The sequence below is a fragment of the Rhipicephalus sanguineus genome, chromosome 1 (assembly GCF_013339695.2).
Source record: "Rhipicephalus sanguineus isolate Rsan-2018 chromosome 1, BIME_Rsan_1.4, whole genome shotgun sequence".
NCBI lineage: Eukaryota > Metazoa > Arthropoda > Arachnida > Ixodida > Ixodidae > Rhipicephalus > Rhipicephalus sanguineus.
In genome coordinates, this window is record NC_051176.1 from 219,966,134 (window position 1) to 219,993,728 (window position 27,595).

The window sequence follows — 27,595 nt, forward strand, 5'->3', positions numbered from 1 at the left end:
CTTCCAGGCTTCACTATTGGTTTACATTACGGTTGTTCCATACGAATAAACACTTTCCTAGAAACCGGGGCTGCTTCATAGCGCAGCAATTGACAGGTTAATGACAAGGTGGTGCATGATAACTCCGAAATTTCATTTTACATTTAAATTGCATGCGCCTTTTATGTAGTACGTAATTCGAGCGATAGAACATGTTTGAACAGCAAGCCTAACAGACAGACAGACAAACAACTTTATTGTGGTCCTGATAGGCGAGGCAGCGGGCAAACTAGGTAGGTCCCCACCCAGCCCTTGCCTAGTCCCATGTCGGAACAGAGAGGCCATGCCTCTACGCTCGTTGACGTGCCCTCTGGACAGATGAATTGGTTTGAGTCAACATACTACCTTATGTCAACTTTCTCCGTCAACATAGGGTAATGAGCGTTCATAAATGCTCGTTTCCATATGTTGACAGTAAATAGTTATGAGCGTTTATGAACGCTCATTACTGTTTTTATTACTTTACTTAATGCACTTTTATTGCGATAGCAATTATATGGACAGTCTCGGCTGGATTTTGCCATCGCTGTCGTCATGCACGGTATATATATATATATATATATATATATATATATATATATATATATATATATATATATATATATATATATATATATATATATATATATATATATAGTGTAAGCACATTTATCGTACTTCATCGTTCTCACTTGTACATAACCATCATCATCGCCATTGGGTTGGTTGCTGTTCTGAGCCGAGGCAGACATCGCGGAATAAACGCTGCTGCTGGCCCTGCCTGGTGAAGTCTTCCTGCGTCTTTCAGAGTGGTGGAGGTGGGTCAAGATCCCGACGTCCTCCTACGTTCGTGTCCCACCTGGAGCTACGATCCGGTCGCCGCTTGCGCCCGGCCACCCCCACAGCTATGCAGACAACGGAACCAACACCTAGCCCTAACCCTACCGCGCCGATGCCTGCGGCTGCCCTCCCTTCGTCCACTGTCACCAGCCCTCAGCGCGAACCACCCGTATTCGCTGGTCTCCGCGGTGACGACGTCGAGGACTGGCTCGACCTTTACGACCGTGTGGGTTCAGCCAATCGGTGGACCGAAGCGGAGAAATTGAGCTATCTCCCATTCTACCTGACCGGCGTTGCCAAAACGTGGTATTTCAACCACGAAACTGACTTCGTCGATTGGTTGACCTTTGCCACCAAGCTGCGACAAATCTTCGGATGCTCGTCAGGTCGTTCCGAAACCGCCAAACAGAAGCTGGCTACGCGGGTTCAACTTTCACACGAGACATACACTTCATATATCGAGGATGTTTTGGCCCTCTGTCGCCGTGCGAACAGCGATATGACGGAAGCCGAGCGCGTTCGCCACATCCTTAAAGGAATTGGCACGATTGCGTTCAACGCCTTGGCTGTTAACAATCCAACTACGGTTGAAAACATCATTTCCACATGCCAACGCCTTGACCAATTGCAGTCCCTCCGCCTTCAACAAGACAGCGATCCTCGCCTTATGCCTCCCTCTGATTTGAAAGCTCTTATCCGCGCCATCATCCGTGAAGAACTTCGAGACCTGGAACAGCAGCGGTCCACTGCCGTCTCAACTCCACCCGCACCGTTCGACCTGCGGAATCTTGTGAAGCAGGAGTTGGCGGCCATGACAACACCGACAGCGCCGGTCGCTCCACCATCACGCCCGCTGCCCACATACGCTGATGTGGCCTCCCTGACGACACCGACAGCATCAGTTGCTCAAACACTGATGCCCACATATGCCGATATAGCTGCAATTCCGCCTGCTGCGGTCACATCTGGGCCTGCTGACATTACTTGTGGCCATTTGGCTTCTGTGCGAGGTGCGGTACCTGCTCCACCCTCGTCTCCTCAGTGGCGTCCGTCTCGTCCTGTTTGTTTTTACTGCGGTATCCGAGGCCACATATCTCGTTACTGCCGTCGCCGCCAGCAGGATGAACGACGAGGCTATGCTGAGTTCGAGCGGGACCGGTTTCGAAGACCCGATCATTATGGTCCAGACTCCTACCCATTCACGCAGTACCGGTCTCCGTCTCCTCCAGCGTCCCCGCGTCAACATCAGGACTACCGCTCCTCCAGACGACGCTCTCCATCACCCTACCGCCGCTCGGCATCGCCGCTTCGCCCCCTCTCCCGCACTCTTGAACCACATTCGGAAAACTAAGGATTGCAGTTTTTGGAGGGAAAACTGCGTCCCGTCGATCATCAAAAATGCCTCCCGTTTCCCCGGCTAACCTGTTGTCAGTGACTATTGAAGGTGTTCCTGTGCAAGCGCTTGTTGATACCGGTGCCGCTACTTCTGTTATACGTAGTGACTTGTGCTCGCGGCTCCGTAAAGTCAGAACACCTTATGTGGGACCTGTGTTGCGTGGCGCAAATAACGTACTCATACAACCTGATGGACAGTGTACGGCTCGCGTTTTCATCGACGGCATACGTCACCACATCGAGATGATTGTGCTACGCACGTGCGTTCATGAACTTATCCTGGGTTGGGACTTCCTACATTCTGCCTCCGCTGTCATATCATGTAAAGAACACGTCGTTCACATCACGGATACATCGGATGCATCTGTGTCAGCCCCGCCTTCATTGATCTTCAACTTGGCTGTCGCTGAAGACTGTGTTTTGCGCCCTGGTCATGAACACGTGGTAGCTGTTGCATCTAGCCAAGTAGCCGATGGTGACGCCCTAGTTGCCCCTGCTCCTCGCTGCACCTCTCGTGGAATTCTCGTCGCCCCCTGTCTCCTCCGGTTGTCCCATGGCCGCGCGCTTCTGCCCATTTGCAACACAACTGCAGAATCTATGATGTTGCCCAAGGGGATGACTGTAGCGACGATAGACGCATCTCCACTGACCTCCATTGCAGCACTTTGCCCGTCTTCATCGTCAGTACCCACGTCAGGTGCGAGTTCTTCCCCTTTCCGAGCAGTAATCGGCTCCGATCTAACCTCTGCACAATCCACAGCGTTATTGGCGCTTTTAGCTAAGCATAAGGCCTGCTTCGATAGCTGTGCCACGACACTGAGTCAGACTCCCGTGGCCGTACACCGCATTGAAACGGATGGTTCTGGTGTTATACGCCGTCGGCCTTATCGTGTCTCACAATCGGAAAGAAAAGTCATTGAAGAACAAGTTGATGATATGCTATCACGCAAGATAATACGGCCATCTTCCAGTTCCTGGGCTTCTCCGGTCGTCTTAGTGAAGAAAAAAGATGGCTCCGTTCGTTTCTGCGTTGATTATCGAGCGCTAAATAAGATCACGCGCAAGGATGTATATCCTATGCCTCGAATAGATGACGCCTTGGACACACTACAAGGAGCGCAGTATTTTTCCAGCCTTGACCTACGATCGGGGTATTGGCAAATCCCTATGAATGAGGCTGACAAAGAGAAAACCGCCTTTGCTACGCCGGATGGGCTCTACGAATTTAACGTAATGCCATTTGGCCTGTGCAACGCTCCGGCAACATTTGAGCGCATGATAGATACTGTTCTTCGTGGCCTAAAATGGAAGACCTGCCTCTGTTATTTAGATGATATTGTTGTGTTTTCATCTACCTTTGCCCAACACCTTCAACGATTAGACGAGGTACTTCAGTGCCTTTCAAACGCTGGCCTTCAGATAAATACCAAAAAGTGCATGTTTGCCAGCAAAAGTATAAAAGTCCTCGGTCACGTCGTTTCCAAAGACGGAGTCCGGCCAGATCCCGACAAGATAGCCGCTGTATTGCAGTTTCCTCGGCCTTCCACCCAAAGACGTTGCGCAGTTTTCTTGGCCTGGCGTCATACTTTCGCCGCTTTATACGCAACTTCGCGACTATAGCGGCTCCCCTAAATAAGCTATTAGTCGCTGGTGCTCCTTTCGCTTGGTCCGAAGACTGCGAGATCGCATTTGAAGTCCTTAAAGAACGCCTGACTTCCGGACCAGTGCTTCGCCACTTTGACGAGAGCGCGCCTACTATCCTCCACACTGACGCAAGTGCGCAAGGTATTGGAGCAGTACTTTTGCAGCGTGATGCCGCCTCTAAAGAGCAGGTTGTGGCATACGCCAGCCGGACTCTGTCGACAGCGGAGAGGAACTACACGATCACGGAGCAGGAATGCCTGGCTATTGTCTGGTCGATACAGAAATTCCGCCCGTACCTCTACGGTCGGCACTTCACTATCGTCACAGACCATCACGCACTGTGTTGGTTGTCCTCGATGAAGAATATGTCAGGACGTCTAGGGCGCTGGGTCCTGCGCTTGCAAGAGTATGACTTTACCATCACATATAAGTCTGGCAAATGTCATCATGATGCCGACGCGCTGTCCCGATGCCCACTTTCACTCTCTCTTCACAATACGTCCTCCGCATCGCCTCCTGAGAGCTCCGACATCCCGCCTGCCTCACCACACCTGTCGATCACCTCACTGGACCAAATTCAACCTTCTTCGCAAGCCGGTTTCCGTTCACTTCAGCGGGCCGACTCCTACTGTCGAACTTTCCTTGACTACCTTCGCGGCATCACTAAACCACCTAACAGCCGCTTGAGACGCCAGCTTAGACAATTCCGCCTCGACGACGGTGTGCTCGAACGCTATGTTTATCATCCCACGGGTAACAAGTGGGTGCCGGTCCTTCCCCGCTGCCTTCGTCTTCGCGTTTTAGAAGCATTTCACGATGACATTGCTGCTGGTCATCTAGGTTTTCGCAAGACCTACGACCGCATCAGGACCCGCTGTTTCTGGCCCGGCTTGTCCACGTCGGTAGCCAAATACGTGGGCTCGTGCGCGTCATGTCAGCACCGTAAGCGGTCCACGTCCCCACCCGCCGGTTTCCTGCAGCCTCTTCCCTGTCCGACAACACCCTTTGAATTTGTCGGAATAGACTTGTATGGTCCCTTGCCGTTGACGTCTAACGGTCACCGTTGGATCGTCACTGCAGTCGATCATTTGACAAGATACGCCGAGACTGCGTCTCTTCGGTCCGGTACTGCTACAGAAGTCGCCGACTTTTTCTTGCAGTCCATCGTCTTGCGCCATGGAGCTCCTCGCGTTCTTCTGAGTGACCGGGGCAAAGCCTTCATTTCGCACGTCCTCGAGGAAGTCCTACGGGCCTGTAGAACGACGCATAAAACCACTTCTACGTACCACCCACAGACGAACGGTCTTACTGAGCGCTTTCACCGAACGCTCTCTGACATGATCTCCATGTACCTACGTCCAGATCACAAAAACTGGGACAATATTTTGCCGTTTGTCACCTTCGCATATAATACCGCGACACAAAGATCTACCGGCTACAGCCCTTTCTTCCTTGTGTATGGACGACCTGCATCATCAGTCTTCGACACGGCATTCTTCTTTGGCCCAGCTCCGTCCAGTACTCCTCTACCAGAAGAGTTCGCAGCTCGAGTCGCGCAATGCCGTGAAATTGCTCGGCGCAACACGGAAGCCACTCAAGAAGAACGAAAACGTCGCTGCGATAGCAAAAGACGCGACGTGACATTTCATTCCGGAGATAAGGTCTTACTATGGACCCCGACTCGAGCGTCAGGGCTCTGCGAGAAATTTCTTCACCGGTACGTTGGCCCATACGCCGTTCTACGACGAACTTCCCCAGTGAACTATCTCGTCACCCCGCTTCAGTCCGTCACTGACCACCGTCGTCGCAGCACAGAAATTGTTCACGTGTCACGCATGAAGCCTTTCATTACTCGTTCAGCTGATCTTTGATTTGCGGCCAGGCTGGCCGCTTCGAAGAGGGGGGGAAATTAGTGTAAGCACATTTATCGTACTTCATCGTTCTCACTTGTACATAACCATCATCATCGCCATTGGGTTGGTTGCTGTTCTGAGCCGAGGCAGACATCGCGGAATAAACGCTGCTGCTGGCCCTGCCTGGTGAAGTCTTCCTGCGTCTTTCAATATATATATATATATATGTATATATATATATATATATATATATATATATATATATATGCCACAAAGAAAAATAATTCAGAAATACTTTCCGACGCGCGGAATCGAACGGCCGACCTCTCGCTTCGCAGCGCGCGGCGTTAGACGGATATAGGCCACGAAGAGTACCGTCTTTCAGCATGCTAACGGCGAGTTATTTATATACACCATTTACTTCAGCGTGCTTTCTTACTCACCAGCGAGATGGCGTGAGAGGCGCGCTTTAAAGGTCATCGCCCCGCACGTAGCGTTGTGCGTGCGCGCCTCGGTGCACTTCGCCCTAGGGGCGTGGTCGCCTGCGTGCGCCCCGTGGAGGGAGCAGGGGGGTTTGTGTGTTGTGCTTTCACAGCGATGTCCGCACTGAAGTTACAGAGCGTACAAAGGTCACTTCGCTCGCTGCAGCGGCCGCGTTTGCGAAACGAGCACGCTGTTCAAACAGAAATAAGTAACACTGTGACCAGGGTGTCGGAACGAAATGTTTTTCGTTTCGGTTTTAGTTTCGTTCCACCGAAAAAAATTCCGTTCCGTTTCTGTTCCGGAACGAAAAAAAAGTGTTCCGTAACTGTTCGTAACGACTTTTTTTTGTATGCAAAAAAATGGAGTTAAGATAATCATAAAAAACATTTGATTTGTGATGTAGTTACTTGCCCTCCTCTTAAGAAAGTGGGACAGGGGTAAAACGTTCTTCCCACGTTCTTCAGAGGAGCAGAAGTAACTGTACCACGAATTCCTGCTAAGTAGCAGAAACCAGTATACCCTTCGAAGTCAAAGTATTCATTTTCTCAAAAGTCAATTACGATTTTTTAGCGGGCTCAATGCTTTGTGTCAAGGGCGTGAGCACGATCTCACAAGCAGCACGTCATTCAGTGTACTCTCTGATGTGCGAGACCGCTGTTCTGACAAAAAAAAAAAAAAAGTCGCCAGGCCTGCGCCAAACACGCAGCACAGTCACAGCGAAAGCTGGAAGAGCGGCATTTCTGTAGCCCGTTGTAGACTCTCTTGGGGCAACTAATACAAGTACTTCAAAATTGGATAGCGCGAAATCGACCAGGACTACGAAGGAACACAGAAGCACAGGACAGACGCCTGTCCTGTTCTTCTGTGTTCCTTCGTAGTCCTGGTCGATTTCGCGATATCCAGTTTTGAAGATTATGAACCAACTAGCCCAGCAACATATTCTGTTAAGTAATACAAGTACTATTGGCGTCAAATGAAACGCGAACAGCGGAGCGCGTGGCCCGAGCATTAGCAAATGTTTAAAGGGACACTAAAGGCAAATATTAAGTCGACGTTGATTGGTGAAATAGCGGTCTAGAAACCTCGTAGTGCTACTTATGTGCCAAGTAAGTGCTTATATTGAAATAAAATCACGTTTTAGTGGTCCGCATCACGTTAGCGCACTTCAAATCACCCGCCTGAAAGCGGTCTTTCTCACGTCACTGTTGCCGTGCCCAACGTTGCCCGCCTTTACTTCGCGGCGGCGTGCACTGGCGGCGTGCACCATTCGGGCATCCGGCAACATCACATGCATGCGGCATTTTGTCGAACTTTCTGTCAGAGCGAGTTTTACGAGCGCACAAAACACACGCGACAGTGCGCGATACCGAAACTACCACTGAGACGCGACCGCGTGAGCGAAGCAGGGCGCCGGGCGAAGCGCAGTTCGGCGAAAACGGAACCTTTGAACCACGCGCGCCGTTACCCATGACTACGCCAAAGATGTTCTTTTTTCCATGAATCAAACAGAAACGAACAAGCAGCATTTTATTACGTTTCTTGATGCACGGAAGGTTCTTTCTTTATTGCAGCTAGTTTGATTACGAGTGATTAATATTAGTCGGACTCTCTCTCGTCATCGGGATCATTTCCAAAATGTCCCGCTCGTGGCGCTCATTGTGTGATACATTTAGCTTAATTTCTCGGTAAGTAGGGCATTGCTGTTGATAATATTGCCGTTTTAGACGTTGTCATACATTGAGCTTTCACTCTGACATAAATTGTTATTTGTCTTTAGTGTCTCTTTAATGCGCACCGTCCAGTCACTGCCAGGCGCGCACATCGGGTTTGTCAGCACACTGCGATCCCCTTATTGTGCGATTTTTCGCTTCTGTTCTAGTTCTGATATAAAGGCGGCCGGCGTGAGAGTACCTGGCGCTTTTGGCCGTTTCATTTTCTTAGGAGCTGGCTCGCCAGGTTCTTAAAGGAGTACTGACACGATTTTGAAGTGCAGCAAAACGGACGTTTTTGTTTTCCTTGGCATGTAGTGTTAACGCTCTCCCCACACCGCATCCAGGAAACACGTATAAATATTTAAGTTTGATTTTAAAGTTTTCATCTCCCAGCATCTGCAAGGCAGCTTCACCGCATGGAGAGCCCTATGACGTTTCAAGTCAGCTCACTTGGTTTGCGAAATCTGGGTTCTGCATGCAGCCTAAATCACAGAAATCGCTGTCGGAGGCACTGGACGACAGTTCACTCATCATGAACCACGTTCGACTGACAGCAAAGGACAGCAGCTGCATATTTCGTGGGTTGCAGTCTGCCCGTGACGTCACGGGCAGACTTGACACGTCACTATGAAGCCGCCCTATCGAAACCGAAACCGAAACTGCTGGTTGAAAGAAGCGGTATTAAAAATATATGCAATGCATCCCCAGGCACCACGACACTCTTTTTAGGGTTCTCGACACCCGTGCTTTCATTTAGAGCAACAACCCGAAAAATTTTAAAATTCATGTCAGTACTCCTTTAAGCTGGGGCGAAGTCCCGCGCCGTACGCGTAACCTTAGTTCCATAGGCGACCGCTACAGGCGCAGCTCGCGCGAAGGAAAAGTCTTCCTCTTGTTCTTCGAGCGCCTTGATGATGATATTAACGTAGGCAAAACCACATATGGCATAGCCAACTGTAGCATGCGACGCTCGCTCCACGCCGGCGCGTGCTCTCGTTTGATAGGCGACCGCTAGAGGGCCACAACTGCGCGCTTCCTCTCTCTTTCGGCTGTGGTCAGTCAGTGCGCTTCGATACTAATAGGCACTTTTAGCTGGGCATTTACTATCCACTCCGGTTAGACCGGCGAATGCACACGAACGCGTAGAAGGAACTGTAGTGCGCGTGACCCAACTAACACACAAACATGTTGAAAGAACTGTAGTGCGCGTGCGCAGAACGATCGTGTGACCGGCGGAACGTAGAACGCGTCTCTCGCTCCGTTCGCGTAGCCAACTGACCAGAGCCTGAAGGTGCGTCTACTTAGTTTCGCCGTCGTTTTGCACCCAAGCCCACCGCGTCTCGGCAAGACGCGCTCGTCAAAAAGACGAAATCTATGCAGTTCCCGGCACTCTCTCGGGACGCTACATCTGCGAGGGGCTGAGCGTAAGCGACGCTCGGCTAAAAGAGCCCAATAACATGAACGAAGACAAGGCGGTGAAGCGGAGGGCTCGCAAGGCTCAAGCTCGCCACCAAGATCCCGCGGTGAGCTCGCGAGGCCGCAGAGAGACGTCAGCGTCGTGCGGACCCCGAGATACAAGCCCGCGAAGCCATCAGTTTGATGTGCACATCAGTTTGATTTGACTGTTCCTAATCCAGAACCAGCCATTCCTAATCCATAACTGGCAGCCATTGATTGAAATTTTTAAACAGTCAAATCAAACTGATGTGCACGTTTTTTCAATAGACGTAAAAGACCTATATTACTCACTGCCTCACGATGAATTATTAGAACGTATAAGGGATAATATAGATGCCTTTGGTGAATTGAATTTCCGATTAAAAACGGGTATTAGTGCACGGGATTTCTTTGACCTCGTTTTGATGTACCTTACCTCTACGTTCGTCGAATGGAACGATTGCATTTATCTGCAGAAAAAAGGGGTTTCAATGGGCTCGTGCATAGCACCTTTACTGAGCGATTTGCTGTTGGCTAAAATGGACAATTTACTGCTGAAAAAGTTAGAAGGTACGCATGTCATCAAAGTATTTAGATACGTGGATGACTTTTTGGTTGTTCTGAAGTGTAATTCTTCTATGTTCCACTCGCTATCGGCCCAAACGTTAAGCATGTTTGAAGATTGTTTGAAGCCTCTTTTGCTGACACATGAGATGCCCGAGAATGACAGTTTAAGATTTTTAGACTTAAGACTGTTTTATGCGCACATCATATTTGTTGGCGTTACGAACCACGTGCGCAGAAACCATTGCTTCCATTTTCTTCCGCCCACAGCAAGCTATAGTGCAGCGAGGCATATAGCACGTACCTGCCTTGTGAATGCTTTGAACAGGTCGTGCCATCACCGTATTTCTGCGAGTTTCAAAGCTCAAGTGTCCCGACTGATGGCTTCAGGTCTTCCAGAGGCGTTCATCGCGTCTGTCGCAGAGTCCATCTTCCGGACTAGTAAGGCAGAGCAGAAGAAAGGACAAGCTCCGGGCAACACAGCAAAAGAGCGTGAAAAGATAGCCATACAAACACCGTATATCTCACAGACTCAAGAAAATCGGGAAACGAGCTGGCGTTCGAGTGCTGTTTTCTGCACCGTTCAAATTAATAAGTCTCGCTAAAACAAGAGGTCCCCTCAAGAAGCAGTCATCTGCTGAACGTAACATTAAACATAGGACTACGTATGTGCATTGCTCGCGGGAAGTTGTATATCGGGTTCCCCTTTCCTGTGGTGCATGTTATGTCGGACAGACCGGAAGGTGTCTAAACGACCGACTATGGGGACATGCTAACAATGTTAGAAACGGGAAAGATGGGTTTCTTGCACAGCATTGTACTGCGTGCAACTGTACGCCTCTTTTCGAGGACACAGTGACGCTGTATAAATACAGAGATGACCGCACCCAAATCATCGTCGAGGCTGCGCAGATGGCGCGTGAGCACGACTCATGCGTGAGCAAGCCTTCCTTGTCTCTCTCAGAGAAAGAATTAAGGTTTCTGGAAAGTGTCGGCGCGCGCAACTAGTGATAGTTTTTTGTGTTTTTTTTTTGCTTTTCCTTGATGTTTTCTTTGGTTTCTTTTTGTATGTCTTGATGTTTGAATTGTTTGCATTGCTAATCTTTTGTCACGTGGTTGTGCCACCTATATATTTTCGTGTTCTGCGCAATAAACCCAGTTGGAAGTTAGCGCTCGTCTTTGTGTACATTTTGTCTTTGTCCTGCTTTTGCGCTATAGCAATTGTCTTAGCTTGGTGTAGACCAAGATTGGCATGGGAGGGTAAGAGGGTTTGGTGAATATGACTGTCTGGTCATGACATGAATAACGTGAAAATCCTGTCGCGTACGTCGTCACGTCAACCCTTTCTTTCAGGCACGTGTCGCCCGTATACGATGGGCCACGGCAAGCGGGTATGCGCCACAGGAGATTGACAGTTCATATCTTCCCAGGAACAGCGAGAACAGAAATTGTTAATTTAAATGCGAGAGCGTAAAGAAAAACCGACATCGGCGGCGTTGGCGCGACAAATAAAAATAAGGACCCCAGCTGGAATCGAACCCAAGCATTCTGCATGATAGTCAGGTATTCTACCACAGAGCCACGCCACTGCTTGAAAGTCCTTTGGAAAAAGACCCTATGCAGGCGTAATATCGGCGCAACGTCAATTGTGGTTGCGGTGCTGGCTATCTTATTTTATAACAGAGCAACAAGTACTGCAGATGTACTCTATGATACAGGCGTCATACCGGGTTAACGTCAACTGTGGTCACAGTGTTGGCTCCGCTTTTATAGCAGTCTAATAAACATTACATTCGCATGTCTGATTAAGCAAGCTATATTCAAGCGTTGCTCGACCCCGGAGCAATACGCTAACGAAAGTTACGTATGATATTCACATCATCGCACCGTAAAGTGCCCTTCGTTTCGATAATAGGGAGCTTTAGAATAGCGTACGCAAAGCTTTGCGTTGGCGTTTCACGCAACTGCGCATGCGTCGTACGCTAACCGCTTGCGGGCTCCCGTTAAGTGACGGAAATAGCGGGCCGCAAACGCTAACGCTAACTTAGCGCACGCTATTCGAAAGCTCCCTAATACGTTTGTGCTCCTTAAGTTGCCCTTTAAACGCCAGTGTAGTTGACGTGCCTGGCAAGGCCACGATGTGCACACAACTACTACGCTTACAAAAACAAGTCGATCCACCTCGTAACGTTTGGATCAAAGCCAAAAAATGCAGCATAGATAACTACTCGCTTAATGCTTCGCATGAATCCGATTCTCACAAGGCGTGGGATCTGTCGGTTTGTTTTTTCTTATTTCACGCTATAGCGGTTACGGACACTGGCGGCGACGGAAAACTATGGCGCCAAAATCGGCTGTTGTGATCTCATAACAGCTTTCGCTGTAACAAACTTCAGCGCAGACAATCGCCTCCCCACGCTCGCCTGCGTGACAGGCGCGCAGTCCACTTGCGTTAATATAAACATCTCTGGTTGCCACTGTTTTCGTGTTTCGCACAATTTCAACATATCTTTGCTTTGAATTCCTGCCTAAGGTACGCGCTAATACGTACTGTACCCTGAGATATGCATAATTGCTCACGTTGCATGACCTCAGTTGTTCCGGATGGTCAAGTTTTCTCGTGAAGCAAGAACGATTGAAACAATTTCGGTTTCACTCCGGAACGAAATAATAGATAACGTTTCGGTTACGTTTTCGTTCCGGTCAAAAATATAGTTTATTTTTTTTTTCGTTTTTCGTTTCCGTTCCGTTCCAGCACACTGACTGACACTTGATAGTTCGCGCTCGCCCTGTGTGTGTTCTTTGTGTTCTTTTCGTGCGTCCTTTGCGCTTGAGCGACGCGCTGGAAATTTCGAGCTGCTTTCCGTTCTTCGCGTTACATTCCAATTTGTTGCTATCGCATTCATTGCTTCGCCGTTGCGGCGAAACTGACTTTTTTAAAAGCATGGTAAATTTTGCGTGTTTTTATCATGCGTAGTATGCGTACACCAGCGAGATACTTCTCTGCACGGCTGAACACAGCGTAAGCCATGTCGACTCGCTTAGATCTTAGTATTGGTAAAACACCATCGGATGGGGTGGGCTTATCTGGGGCTGAAGACTAAGGAAAAAAAAAGACAGAGCTTGGACGCTTGAGCTTCGCGTTCAAGAGTAGAACGCGATAGCGTAATCGGGCCCCGTTCGCATCGCCTTCTCATTCGCTAGCCTGGCTTCGCTTCTCGGTAAACACCATGCCACAAGGAAAGTAATGTCCGTGCTTCGCGTTAAAACATGAATGTACTCATTCGCAGTGCGTAAAATTGCCATTAGCCATTTCTAACTATCCTAGAAGGCTTACTGCAAGCACAGTTGCGAAGAGCCCACTGCGCCATGATTCTTCCTTTTGTGAATTGGCGAAGTACCCACTGCGCATCCGTATGAAACTCGCGCCGCCGCGCAGTTTCACACTTGGTTGAGGCTGTTGCTGATTATGATAATTAATTATGACTGTGCGCTTTGTAATTGATGGGCATTTAAACCAACCATTCGTTACGCAATCCGCCTTTTTAACGATGCCACGGCGCATATGCGCCCTTCCCCTAGTGGAAAGTCGCGAACGCCTTTTCATCTCGGAGGTTTTCGTTCTGGCGAGACCAGTTATTTCGGCCTGTACCAAAATCCGTTATGCAGCGCAGCTTTTCAAGTCAGCTCTATCAATGATCATCCACATGATCCTCAATCTCGCCCGAATCAAGCAGCTCAGGAGACTTGGGCACAGGCTGGACGGTAGCGAAGAGAGGAAGAGAAATGTGGAGGCGAAGATCGCGGAGGCGGCCAAGTAGTACAAGAGGAATGCGTACGCCAGGCCCGTAGCCAGGAATTTTTTTCGGGGCGGGAGGGGGGGGGGGGGCACTTGCTGAAATCCTTGTCTATTTGAGAAAAACGCTCATTTTCATGATTAATTTCCGACAAAGCCAGCCCCCCCCCCCCCCCCCCCCCCCCCCTGGCTACGGGCCTGGCGTACGCAATATGGATGGTGACTGCTGCATAGAGTTTCTCACCGTTATCTAGAGGGAAAACTGGCGCTGCGACGCAGTTGTGTGCAGGGAGCCTTCATGACAGCCTGGTTTAGGGTGATGTCAGCTTTTGATACACCACATGCCGCCAACGCGTCGCCGCCCGCCAAATCACATTAGGCAGTTTTAGAATAACGCACGCTAAGTTGGCGGTCCTTGCGGTCGCCCGCTATTTCCGTCACTTAACGGGGGCCCGCAAGAGGCCAGCGTACGACGCATGCGCAGTGGCGACAAAAGCTAACGCAAAGCTTAGCGTACGCTGTTCTAAATCTGCCTAATGTTGTCAGAGACAGACGCCGCGCCATAGCTCCATCTTGTTCCTCGCACTGCGAGTGCCTTTGTTGAGAGTCTTTATTGTTGCCGCACCGAGTAAGCGCAGCTCGTTCACGACAGGACGGCGCCAAAGGTAGCAGTAGCGTGTTAAACGCTGCCAACGAATTTTCAGGAGCAGAGATACCAGGATGTTGCGTACTGCTGTGCAGTAACCACTCCAGGCAGGGCGTGCGAATATTCCGCTTCCCAACCTGCCCGAGCCTACGAAAACTGGCCCGCTCAAGTGAAGCTGGACTGCCGGGAGCCTGCGTCTCATGTTTGCTCTGTATCTGCGTATCTTCTTCACAGTTTTTCGCTGTGGGATGAGGAAGCCTATATACGGGGCGCAGTCATATAGAGACGAGCTCACTAGTCGTGAGCTGTAGCCTCCTTCGCGTGTGCTCGCCTCAGTGTTGCGGCGCTCGGCGTTATGTCGAAGGAGTTGGCGTACGGGCCGATACTTTCTTCGTGCGCTCGCTTTGTTCGAGAACCATCGCTGTCTGATGCCCATGTGTTTCGGGTTGTTAGCGGGCTCGGCATCGACGCCGTATGGACATATACATGGTCGGTCGCTTCTCTACAAGAATGGTGATGAGTTCAGCTACAGTGAACCCTAGCAGTGTGGTCACAAATACGTCTGAAATGAGACGCCAGATCAGTAGTCTACACGACGTGCGAATAGCGTTCAGCGTGTGTTGCTGAAGCACGCCGTTGTCTGTAAAAAATGCTCCTCCGCCTGCGCCACTCTCAGGACGCGTGATTTGACGCTTCTCCTTTTACTTTGTCCCGACCTTGGGGACAGCAAGAGAGCTTCGCCTTGCTGTATAATATAGCCTTGCTCAGGCGGGTGGCGGTGGAGATCGTAATGGCGGCGCACCAAACCACGCCAAATTTGACGGAAGCTGACAACTGCGTGCGCATCACCCGCGAGTTTTGACGGATTCTTTTGAAGGCACTTTTTGAAGGCTCTTTCTTGGCATTACACAGAAACGAGTTTTACTGAACTTTGACAACTTCTGTATCGATGTACAGTTTCACGAAACGCAAAAGTTAGCGAGCGGTCGCTAATGTTGGAAGACAGACGACAAGGTCAGCGTTCACTCTGCGACAGCTGTTTCTTCCTTTCGCCGTTTGGTCATGCCCTGCGGGTGAGTATGAAGGTTTTGAATATTTTGTTTTGGAGACATATACCGTCATTCCCTTGACGGCACAGCGCCCCTTAGGAAGCTCGCATGGACGGTGGCGCAGATTTCCCCCTAGGTATCAAAGTGAGAAACTCTGTAGACTGCGGCGACGGTCAGAACTCAAGACGCGGACTTGGTAGAAGAGGCGGCCGGAGGTCGCATGCCGTCCCTCCAAAATACACCAACATACTTCCCCACTACCGACAGACCAGAAGACTCCGTCTTCCACCACATCACAGGCTGAGCAGAGACGAAGCGGACGACTTCAGAATAATTCGAGCCACCTTCTTGAGACATACCATGCTCCTAAACAGAATGCACTCAACGAACTGCAAGAAGGAATGCAATAACTGCAAGGTTTCGGACTCCTTACATCACACGGTGCAGGAACGTGACGGCACCGACGCACAATCAATGAACCAACTGTTTAGCAGTGGGAGGCCCGGCTGGTCAACCGCGACCACGAGGACCAAGCGAGCCCTGTGAAATAACGACGCCGCCCAGACTGGGCGAAAACGTCGCCTGGTCCTTAGGTGGAAAGCGTTTACTATAGTATACTACTACAACTACTACTGATAATTCTACTACTACTATCTTAATAAGTTAATTTTCTGGTTTCGGCACTTAAAACCCCAGAAATTATTACTATCTTATTGCCAGTTTAAAGCAGCAGAAACGTGCGTTTTGCTGCATCGCTTATACCGGAAACAAACGAAACTGCATCGTATAACGTGATGTGCCAGCTGCAAAACTTTTCGATTAAGAGGTGCTTCAGCGTAACAGAAGGGATTTATGGCATGTTCATCAAATTGCACCGCTGCGCCGTTTCGTCCAACTATCGCAGCGCCTGGGCGCCCCAGTGCTATTTGTCGAAGATGGCATTACTTCAAAGCAAAACGAGCAAATCACGAAAGATGACGCAGATGGGAAGACACGCAGGGCGCTGAAGTCCAACACTTTATTGTTGGAAGTAAGCGCCGTCTGTCTTTCTACCTACGTGCATGTCTTTTGCGCTGTGCTCATTTTCGGCGCATACCAACATTCCTAATCCGCTGGCCTAATTTACTTCAAGGAACTCCAATGCACCCGTGGGTGAGGGGCGAGGAAAGCTTCTCTTTAATGCATAAATCCCATAACTATATGCGGTACTTCTCTGTGCATACACATCTCACCATTTTCCCATCGACCAGCATCAAACGCTGCCGTCGCTTAGGAATGCTTTGGTTTGGGCAAGTTGGCGTGACATCTGCAAAGTTAATCAGCACGAAAGACGAAGAAACGAGAAAACACGCACACACGGGACCAGTGCTGACACCAGTGCGCGCACACACCACTGGTCATGTGTGTGCATGTTTTCTTGCGTCTTCGTCTTTCGTGCTGTTTAACTCGGCAGATGCCTGTTGCCTCTGCGACAAAGCTGCGCCGGCTTCTTAGATTGTGCGTCCACTTTAGTTGGTGCATTTCTGCATTTCGGCATAGCTTGCTGTGTAAACAAACAGTATACACACGATTACACGTTGCATAGGACGTCACTAACAATTGTGTACATATAATTTGGTTGAATGCGACACATACATGATTTTACGAAAGGTTTGCTTCACAAAGGTTGCTCACGGGCGCCAAATAGATAACCTGCCGTCTTGCTTTCTGATAACCTCAGTTTCGCACACTCCTTATTGCGATCACAAACTGTTCTGACGTCACGCATGGGCACCCGGTTCGCCGTCAGCTAAAATTTAGCGGCTGCACGAAGGTCGGCGTTCCGACAAATCGACAAACTTCGGAGTCATGTATGGGCTGCTTTTTGAAGAGGTGGCAAAGGCGTAGCTTTGCCATTTTCCTTGGATGTGGGGGCGACACTGGCGGCGTCGTCCGAGGCAGGGGAAACAGAAGAAAAGGCGGGAAGTGTTACCAAGTGCGCATTGAAGGGAGCCCTTAGCCAACCCTAAGGGGAGCACAGGCGAAAGCCCTACGCCCAGGAGATACTCATTGAATTACTGCGACGTTCTCAGATTGCACTGTTACTGCCTATAAGTTATTTCGGGGTCGCCTAGACATCTCCACTGGTTCTACATGCTGAGACTTCGTCGCCAAGGGGTTAATTCTCATTTTATCCACCTTTCATTCACTTTAACATATATTCATGCTTCACCTTAATATTTCACCTTAATATTTCGCATTTTATTCACCTCAATATTTCATTCATCTTAGTACACTTCGGCATTTGATTCGCTTGCATATCCTCACTACTACAGTTCATTTCCACATTTAATTCACTTGTATATTTGATTCACCTCATGCGCAAATCGCTTCTAAATCACTTTGCGTGCCCTTACGCAACTTTCGATAACTTTTTTCCCTCATGCCCCCTGCGCGTGCACCTCCACACGGTTAGTGACTGAAAGGAAAAGACTGTTCTACAGGGGGAGTGGTTCGTAAGGCAGGTCGCCCTTCATTGGCTGAACTAATTTTCTTGAGCAAATTTTACCCAGAACTACTTCCCGTTGAACCTACCCAGTCGGGCGGTCTGCTCGCGATGCAAATTTCTAGAACAGTTTACTAAAACGCCATCACTAGTGTGATATGTTAAATGGAATAACTCAAGTACACAGACGAGAACACCGTTTGATGCATTTCCAGCGCTTGAAAGAAAAAAAAAACACGACATAAAAATACGAAAAACAGTATGAACGCTATCAGATTTCAGTATTACAACTAGACCAGCTAGCTAACCGCTTTAAAGAGATGCTGAAGTGGTTCTAGAATTCGGTAAAACTACGTGGTTAACCACGGCTGACATTATTGCCGACGATGCCTTAATTTTTTTTCCGCGGTTGTTGCAGCAGGAGCTTTAAGATACGTGAAAGGAAAGCGTCTTGCTCCGCCCTCGCGAGTGCGCCGAAAGTGTGGGCGTGGAAACGAACTAAACGAGCTACGCAATCTTCGGTAGCTTAGGCGGAGGCGCGGTGCACTCTGACGGAAGGTTCCCGCCACTCACGGATCCGAACCAACTGCGAGAGCCCTGTTTATATACCCGAGGCTCAAGCAAGTATACAGACGCTGAAAGTTCTGCCGTATAAGGTTACCATATCTGCCATAGCGGCAAACAACCTAGTGCAATGTGAAGAAGAGTTTATCGTATCTGAAACCGTGGCCTCCGCGACAAGCTTCGGCTATGCACCTTTGCCGGAGCTAATGGCTAAGGCCACGCTTTAACAGTGCTGCTGTTGCAGCTGACGCGGCATACCGAAAATGGCGTCACCGCGTTCGATCAGCATCTCAAGAAGCCGCGCTTCCGCAGCCGCCGTTTTCTGCAAAGAAAAAAAAGAGAAAAGCTATTTGCATTCACATTTGGGAACTATCTCATCACTTTTCGAATTCAGCAGGGATCAAACTGATTAGTCACTACAAAGTCTTTAAGAAGTGTTTCAGCTTCCTTTTAAGAGAACACCGCCGAGGAGGACGCCAAAGCCAACACTGGCGGAGATCCCCCAGCAGTAGCTGTTACAGACGGTACAACTGAAAGATTTGGCTACCATGAAGCTGTACGGATCTTTAAAAAATATACGCATTTATCGTTCAGCTTGACCTAGCTGCTGCAAACCATTCAGTACATTTTCTCAGCCGTGATAGCCGGCCATTACGGGTGCGCGATTTTGGCCCAGAGGGTTCATTATGAGCTCGTTGCACTGATAGCAATATTTTGTGTCTATACCAAGGACTGCTGGGTTTTTAGGAAACCATCGCTTCTCCATTCCCGCAGTCGAGGTGCTCATTTATTGCTGAAGGGTTGATAGGCGGTCTAGTTGGTATAAATTCATTTGCGCTTGATTGTGTCCCTCTCCTTCTGTGTCCAGTTTGTTTGCGCTGCCACGTTTACATAATGCTCATTTCTTGCGAACAAATTTTTCTTTAATGAACAGCCGGAACCTTATATTTATTGACTGATTGGTCCACGCATTAAAAACTCGCCGCAGTTGTAAAGACAAACAAAAAAGACGAATGACAATAAAAGCAAGCCGAAAGTTGTTCGGTCGTTGGCACATAGCACGAGAGCAAGCATTACAGCTTGTATTACGAGGCGTAGGCATCGTGGATATGCTTGAAGCCTGGGACATGACAGGGCATTTCCAAGGATGTGTGCAACTGGGGTGGCGGTAGAGGAGGTGCTGCGCCAGCGTTCAGGTGCGGCTGGAGGTAGTGCGCGTAGACTTGGCTGTGGGCGGACGACGGCCGCGGCGGTGGCGCCTGGACCTCGCCATCAGCCGAAGCTTCGGTTGGCGCGTGCAACTGGTGAAGGCAGGCGTAGAGTCGCTTGCGTTTTGAGGCAGCGTAGAAGCCGCACCAGCAGCAAGCCGTCACCGCAGCCAGGATGGCCACAGAGACAAACAGCAGCGCAGTCTCAGAGTTCAGCAGTGACGAAGAGTCTGCGAGAAATGAGCACGCATAGTGAATTGTGCATGACGAAGTAGCTGCACAGCGCTGAACAAACGAAGACGGAAGGACAGAAAAGATTGGAAGAGCGCCAGTTCCGTCCTTCCTGTTCTGTCTTCGGTGCTGCGCAGTTTAATCATGTCTTAAGGACTCGCTCATGCTTCTTCGTGAAGGACACAGCAGCTTTACGGCAAGCCAGGACACAGCTCGCATCTTACTTTGTCCTTGTAGACATCCATTTACCGAATCCACCAGCTGTTGCGAGTGAGCAGCCAAGAAAGGCCATCGCGCAACCTGTCAGCTAGAATTAGAGCTTTCTCATCAGGCGAGTTGTTCCATATTAGGTCGTAGAACAAAGATAGATCAAGGAACGTCAATGAAGTTCGACAAGGAGACTTAATTGTCTTCGTCAGTGCAGCAAGGGCTTTCCCGAATAGCGTTTATGCCCTCACTCTTCCTCAGCCTTAATGGAGGAGGAGGAGAGTGCGTGGAGTTACGAGAATCACTATTAAAATAAAATCGAGAAGAAAAATTGGCCGTGGTCTTTAGTTGTTATATAGAGGCAGGTAGATTGATGTATTCTGTTGTTCGTTTTGTAGTAAGGCTGCAAAAAAAAAAGAAGATATACAAACAGGAATGGATTTTCACATCTTGCAGATGAGCTGAGTGAAGCGCTTTAGTCATTTGAAATTCGGTGTTGTGCGTGTGTGCGGATTACATCTTAGGCAGAGATGGATAGATGAATAGAAAATGAGAAAAAAAGGCATGGATGTTAACCGGAAGAGGAACTTCTGGTTTGCTGCCCTACACTTTGAGGAAGAGAAAGATGGAAGAAAGAAAACGAAAGAAAAGGGGAGACAAAAAGCAAGCGCGCGAAAAAAAAAAATAGCGGTGAGGTACTGTATAATTAAAGCCTGCAATAACAGCAACAGTGGAGGATATTCCAAATGATTTTTTTTAAATACTTGCGTGGGTTTTTCTAGCGCGCATACAAGTCCAAGCTTGCACAAATAAGTTTGCGTTCGTGGTATGGCTGGGGCGCATATGCATTACCATGTGACCGGATTCAAACCATGCGCCGAAATATTGGGCGCCCACTACTTTCACGAAATGGCGAGAGATCTCGCCACCGACATCATACAAAGGTCGGGCATGGTCGGCTCGCATCGCATGTTAGAGTGAGCGTGCGCTGCGGGCCAGGCACCTTCTGCGCTAGTTCCGCTCGCGTTGTCCGGTGTCGAATATCTTGCTTCTTTCTTGCTGTTCTTCGCGCTTTCAAACTTTTATCAGTCTTTTTCTCGGGCAGTGCGATAGTCGAGGCGGTTATTGTGCTCGCAGCCGTACACCCACTGTTCCAGCGCGCTTCGTCCGGTTTATTTTTCTTTCACTCTTTTTGTTTTGCAGCATAACACTTCATGAATCGGGCACCTGTAACAGCGACGTAATAGTTGGCACAGGCGTGTTACGTTACGCTTATCTAGTGGATTGTCCAGCCATGCGCGCGTGATTGGACAGCGGAGACACTATGAGACGTCACGCCCGTACCCTCCGCACGTCTGACCCGGCTGCTGTAAAGCTTTATGAGAGAAAAAAAGAAAAATCGTTGCGTGTGACCTTCTGCATGTTGCGCATGAAGGATCACTTATACGTGTTGCCTCAAGTCTCATATATAGAGTACGTGACCAACGGTGTCGCAATGGGCGCAGCATGCAGACGAGGCACAAGCAGCACTGCACAAACAGGCTTTTATGTCAGAACAGACTCCCGTCACCAAGCCGTACCTTTGTGATACGGCTTAGTCATGCAACACTCAAGAGGAACAATTTTTAGCTCGGGAATGTGTCTTCCGTTGAGATACCCTTCATTTAGGAAAAAATAGATGCGTATTAACTATAGGCAGTCCTTTGCTTCCAATTTTTTTTATCCAAGTTCTCAGAATTTCTCGGCGTTACGAAGTTGACCTGAAGCACGGGACAGTGACTTGTTTCATTTTCTGTACACTGTGGGCTCTCTTGGACAGCTAAACGACAGATTCAGCACTAGCCCTTTTCACAGAAATACGAGTAAAAACAGAAATGCTATTCAACAGCTCGGGCGATTTTAATGATAAAAATTATCTTTTAAACAAAAAGGCGAAATCTTGGTAAATGGTAACAATAGCCATTTTGTTTTGACTCTGGAACTTTAAAGAAATTGCTGAAATTTGGGAAGTTAAAAACTTAAATCAATTTAACGTCTATAATTCCGCATCGAAAACGTAATAACAGAATTTTCAAAGCTGAATATATCAGACTAAAACGTAAGGAATTGACACGAAGAAAGCAATATTTTGTGAATAAAATGACTTGCAATGCACAAGTGAAATATTTCCGTTGCTTAATACGGTGTGCGTTTATATGGCACCTAATACAGTGTCGAACGTTCGCCAACATTCTACCTAAAGAACAGCGGTATCTATTCTTGAGCGAGGCTAGTCTAGATTCTCGAACTATTTTTGGGAGGCCTTGATTTTGGCTAGATTTAAACAGAACTTCAGGGCCTGTATTTATATATATAAAAAAAAAACAACCTAAAAGTCACTCGAACTTTTGCAACAGGCAATTCCTATAATTTCAAAGGCCTCCAAGAAGTGTTTAGAGTTATGTACTGTACACCCGGAGACAAAGGTCATGCCGACGTTTGTGAATGCGAATTTCTGCTCTGTTAATGCATGAAGCTTCTGATTTAATGGATAACTGTGCAGGTCACGAAAGCTACTACAGGATGATACTTTTAATTAGAGGCTATGCTTCCTGCAGGCTAAGCAGGAATTGAGCATTTTCTGCAAACCCCGTGTCTAGTACACTTTTGTTGCTTGGTGTGGTTAACCAGGGCAATAAAAGCTTTCTATCAAGTAGAACATACTCACGATAAGGCTCGATGAGAATGCGTTCTCCCTCGCCATCATTGTCAAGGTCGCCGACTACGAGGCTCATCTGAAACGAGAATCGAACATGCGGGTGTTCCTAGAGCAGCGTGTTCTGGAACGTACAGCGGTGAGCACTGTTAGGGTGAACACGCGAGCGCGTGGCCGACGGCACTATCAGCGCCGCGTAACAGCCATCGTTGGAAACATTGCACATGCGCAGCATGTGCTTTGCGATACACTCTTTCCACCACGCGCACTCCGTCATAGATATGCTTGTCGGGGATACGCTTGTGTGCGCGCGGTGGAAAGAGTATTTCGTTGAACGCATGATGCGCATGCGCAATGTTTCCACCGATGACCGTTACGCGGCGCCGACAGTGCCGTCGGCCACGCGCTCGCGTGTTCACCCTAACAGTGCTCACCGCTGTACATACATACACTGTGATGATAGCAGCACACTAGCGTTTTACTCTAGAGCAGTAGAGCAGGGGTCTCAAACACGCAGCCCGCGGGCCGCATGCGGCCCGCACATGACTGTCTTGGCCGCACATTTCGTTTTTATTTTCTTAATAAGTATGTTCGTGAGCTACACAGGCATGACTGGTTTAAAGCATTGTTTTCGTGAGGCACCCCATGGGGTCACATGTGTTGAAACATAACCGTGAATAAAAAAAATTCGCCGACGATTACGATACTCTCTAATGGGAATTCTGAGCGCAGGTTCGTGTTGGGGCTGCGCCAAATGTGTTTGAAATTTTTGGCTATCCACAGTTGTAGCAATGTAACATTCGTTACATATTGCCACAGAAACTGCCAGCGCTCGAGTGCTACGCACACAACTCTGTGCATTGCAGGCGTCGCGAACCAAGCGAAACGGCGACAGCCCCGTTACGACAAGCGAAGCTAGCCGCAGTGCACGTGCCAGCCCTGCATGCGCACGAGCTCAGACCGATGGACCAAAGCGCTTGACGGAGAAAGAAAGCGAGGTTAGAGGCCAGTGGCTCGTGATATCGACAGACTACGCGTTCGCTCTCTTTCGTACTCGTTCGCTCTGTCGGCTACGCCGACAACGCCAACGCAAATGGTGACGCCGCTCAACACAGGAACGGGCGCCTACAAGCTGCGCCCTAAAACTATATTTCAGAATCGACGCCCAGATTTTACTCAATTTGGAGATAGGTACAGACATGTCGTTGGAATTCTGACACCAAATCTCCTTCAGGAATGGCCCGTATATGAGCTATGGAAAAGGTTTTCTTTCAAATGACAACGTTTGCTGACAATTTGTGCAATTCGCCCTGCAGTGGGCGTAGACAGGCTGATCAGCAGAAGAAAAAAAAATGTACTGCGTGAAGTATGGGACAACTTCACGTGCGTAACTGTACGCATGTGTCCAGTTGCATATGGTATAGAATGACGCTTATCGCTAGAGCACACGCCAATCTGTCGGATCAAGTTCGAAGGGTGGTAGATAGGGCTTGTCGATGTTGCATTATGTTATACGAATGTGATTACCGCCGTTGGGAAGTCACTAGAGAGAAACTCGAAAGAGTGTCGTTCTGTTTCTGCTTCGGCCTGTTCATCTGAAACAAAATTTAATATCAAACAAAAAGTCGTGCAACTCTCCGTTGCACCGTCTGGTAGACACGGCCACTATGGCCAAATGCTTAAAGGGGCCCTGCAACACCTTTCTTAGTTATATTGGAATAGTCTCATTATTGACGTATGACTCTTCACGAGTCATATGCCGCAAAAATTTTTCGAATCCGTCAAGTCTAAGTGGTGTTACCAAATTATAGAGATCACGTTCCGCAGCTTTCTCCCTCAACGCTGCGAGCGCGCGGAGAGCTAGGCAGCGAGTCGAGGAAGGGAGCGCAGACGAGCGAGGCTCCGCCCAAGAGCGCCGGCGGAAATTTTTTCTTCATTTTTTTCTCTCTGACGTCTGGGCGCAACCACGTGGTCCGTGCCGCCACTTCCGGTCGGCTTGCGTCGTTCTCGTCGAGCGGAGTCGATCGCACTGTGTATCGCGCGTGCTTGAAATCTGCGCGTCGGTTTGGTAATGTTGGGTGTGCACCTCGAACGCCGTAGTGTTTTCATCGCTTTGCCAACCATGGAAACAAACCTGCGCGCTCGTTTGGAACGAATGACAGCTGAGATCGGTTTCGGCCCATACTCCTATACACCGCCTCGTAAGACGGCACTGGCAGACGACCCCGAAGCGCCGTCATTACCGGACGCCAGCATTGTTATCGGAGACATGCTGCACGGCTGCCTCGGTCGGTCGTGAGAACGTGCCGACGATACAGTTCCCAGCTGACGAGGCAACACTCGAACGGCTGCCACTCTCAACGGCAACCGGCGATGGTCAAAAGCACAGAAATATTCACGTTTTCGGCACTGCGCATGGCGAAGAAAACGGAACCACGCAACTACGAGCAGACGAGCTGTCGGTGAGACCGGAAGTGCTAATATTAATGTTTGTTCGGTGTTTTTAACGCCATAACAGAATATAAACATACATATCTACTTATTGAACTCAAAATTAACAACGAAAGTAATAATGAGGGTGTTATCGTGATTATAACATCAGCCAATGGTGGAACTGCCGACAATCGCGTCATATTTTGCGGACTAATACATCATTTGTCGAGAGAAGAGGGAGCGATTTTGAGCTGATTTTGAGAATTTATTGTAAATTCCAGGCCGTGCGCATCGCTATAATATTTGGCTCGCGTGTTCTCGGGAGCCTCGACTGCCGATCGGCAGCGCTTTTTGAGCATGCTCGAAAAGTGTTGCAGGGCCCCTTTAAGAGTGCGTATCGCATAGCTCTGTGCGTTGCTCCGCGGCCAAGAGGCGGGCATGTTTCCACTGTACAGCCAGCGGAGACTTGGTTTGTTATAAGAAACCAGGCAAGAGCGCCGCCTTAATCAGAGTACCGCCTTTTCCGATTTAGTGAAAGCACGATATTGTTATTGAAAAAGAAACAACAAAACACTGCCTTTCCCTGAAGTTGACGTGCAAATATTATTTTTGGCCCGCTGTTCACGTCGCAATGCGGCCTCTTGAATGCTTCTCAGGAGGAGGAAAGAGAAGGACGCGGCCGTGAACACGGGGATAAGCTGATGACGCCAGTTGTAGATGGTGGTTCTGTGCCTCCTGATGCGACCACGACATTGAGAACGCGCACACCGCCGTAGGCGGACATGGGTGCACGGCTTGAATTACGATATGCTTGAGCTGGGGTAGTATCTGCATCACTTTCCTCTGCATTGTTGCCAACTCGACAAAATGGTTTCATTAAAAAATATTATGCTATTCCCGCGACACCAATAAGATAAGAGTTTACTCCGAAACTAATATGTATGTTTCTGACTGCGTGAATGAGAATCTTGGTATATATATATATATATATATATATATATATATATATATATATATATATATATATATATATATATATATATATATATATATATATATATATATATATAGAGTTATTCCCAGATCAGCATTAGTGAATGCTAATCGCACACGATTCGGTAAACGAAGCGAAATTATACCGAATGGTACTGGCTTTGAAAAACACTTCCATTTGTTCTAAAATATACGCAAACTGGTCATACTAGAGGCGGAAAAAAAGCGGCCTATGGCTGATTATGTTCCGATTGTCCAGTGAAAATACCTGCTTTACTGCATTTATGGATACAGCTTGCTTATGCATAACTTTCTAGGATATGCAAGTTTTTCTTTCCTCTAGATTGCGTTTCGAACATATTCGTCTGTCTTTTTTTTTTAATTGCACGGCATACCAATAATACCAGGAGGAAAAATGTTCGCCAGTTTTCCCATTTCGTGAAGAACACTGTCAGTCGAAAGCGGAACGGAACCCTTAAAAAAATCCGGATATACAGAGTTAGCCTCGAAATCATCGTCCGAAAAAGAAATGACACCTATACGTAAAAAGAAAGTCAAACCGAGTCACTGCTTGTTGCTGGCTTAGCGCTGCATAGACTTGTCTAACTGCGATGACAGACTTCACCGCTGTTTCGTGCTGGTCGCCCTGCAGCTACCGAATGCAATGCCACCGTGTAGCGGACGGAGACACGGCCCTAGTCCGCTCGAATTACGCCCATCGGAAACTCGGCCTGGGCGCGCTGTCCCCGCTCGTAAACGACGTCAGGCGCATATAGTCTATGGCACTCACCTTGTGCGCGCGTTGTGGCCTTTGCCGACGGCTTGCGAACAGTTACGCGCTCTTTCGGGTGGTGTGCACGCAGGATGGGACGTCGTGTGCCACTGTGCATGAACATGAACCGACTGACGGTGGCCCTCCAGTTAGTAGCGCGTAGCGCTCTATCCCCCCCTCCCCCCTTCTTTCTTTTTCGTCACTAGGGGCTTATCACCTCGCACGTTCCGGGACCTCAAGAAACGTTTCGTGTTGTTTTCATCAGTGCGAGCCAGTAACACGTATACCTGCGTATACTTTCTGGCACGTTTCGACTGTCCTTATAGGAAGTACGAATGAAGTTGCGTCAATGCAGCCACACTCATCATTTTTTAGATTATTAACGCTTTCAGACGCCACCTATGAAGAACTGTTTGTAAACGCGTCAAACAGATACAATGTTACTTTAAAGCACTCGATATTGCATTGCAACAAAAATAATGTCGTAATACGTTCATTTATGTGTGTTATGGTAGTCATTCCTAATTACTTTGTAATTAAATATTCATTTATTTTGAAGCTATTGGAGCT

At 48.6% G+C, this 27,595-nt stretch overlaps 1 protein-coding gene across 1 annotated transcript; it reads right to left on the reverse strand.

Annotated features, from left to right (window-relative positions):
• Window positions 1–19,271: 19,271 nt before the first annotated feature.
• LOC119372568 (uncharacterized) lies at window positions 19,272–27,184 on the reverse strand. The gene is made up of 3 exons (XM_037643048.2): window positions 27,044–27,184; window positions 22,840–22,906; window positions 19,272–19,924 (listed from the first exon to the last, which is right to left on the reverse strand). Exons 2-3 carry the CDS (start codon window positions 22,904–22,906, stop codon window positions 19,572–19,574), a joined length of 420 nt encoding a protein of 139 aa, XP_037498976.1. The 5' UTR covers window positions 27,044–27,184; the 3' UTR covers window positions 19,272–19,571.
• Between the last annotated feature and the right edge of the window lie 411 nt (window positions 27,185–27,595).

Excerpts from the sequence above, each read along its gene's own strand:
- LOC119372568 (XM_037643048.2), bottom strand. The coding sequence starts at position 22,906 with ATGAGCCTCGTAGTCGGCGACCTTGACAATGATGGCGAGGGAGAACGC. Across the intron at positions 19,925-22,839 it reads CATTCTCATCGAGCCTTATC|ACTCTTCGTCACTGCTGAAC; the intron begins GTGAGTATGTTC and ends CATTTCTCGCAG.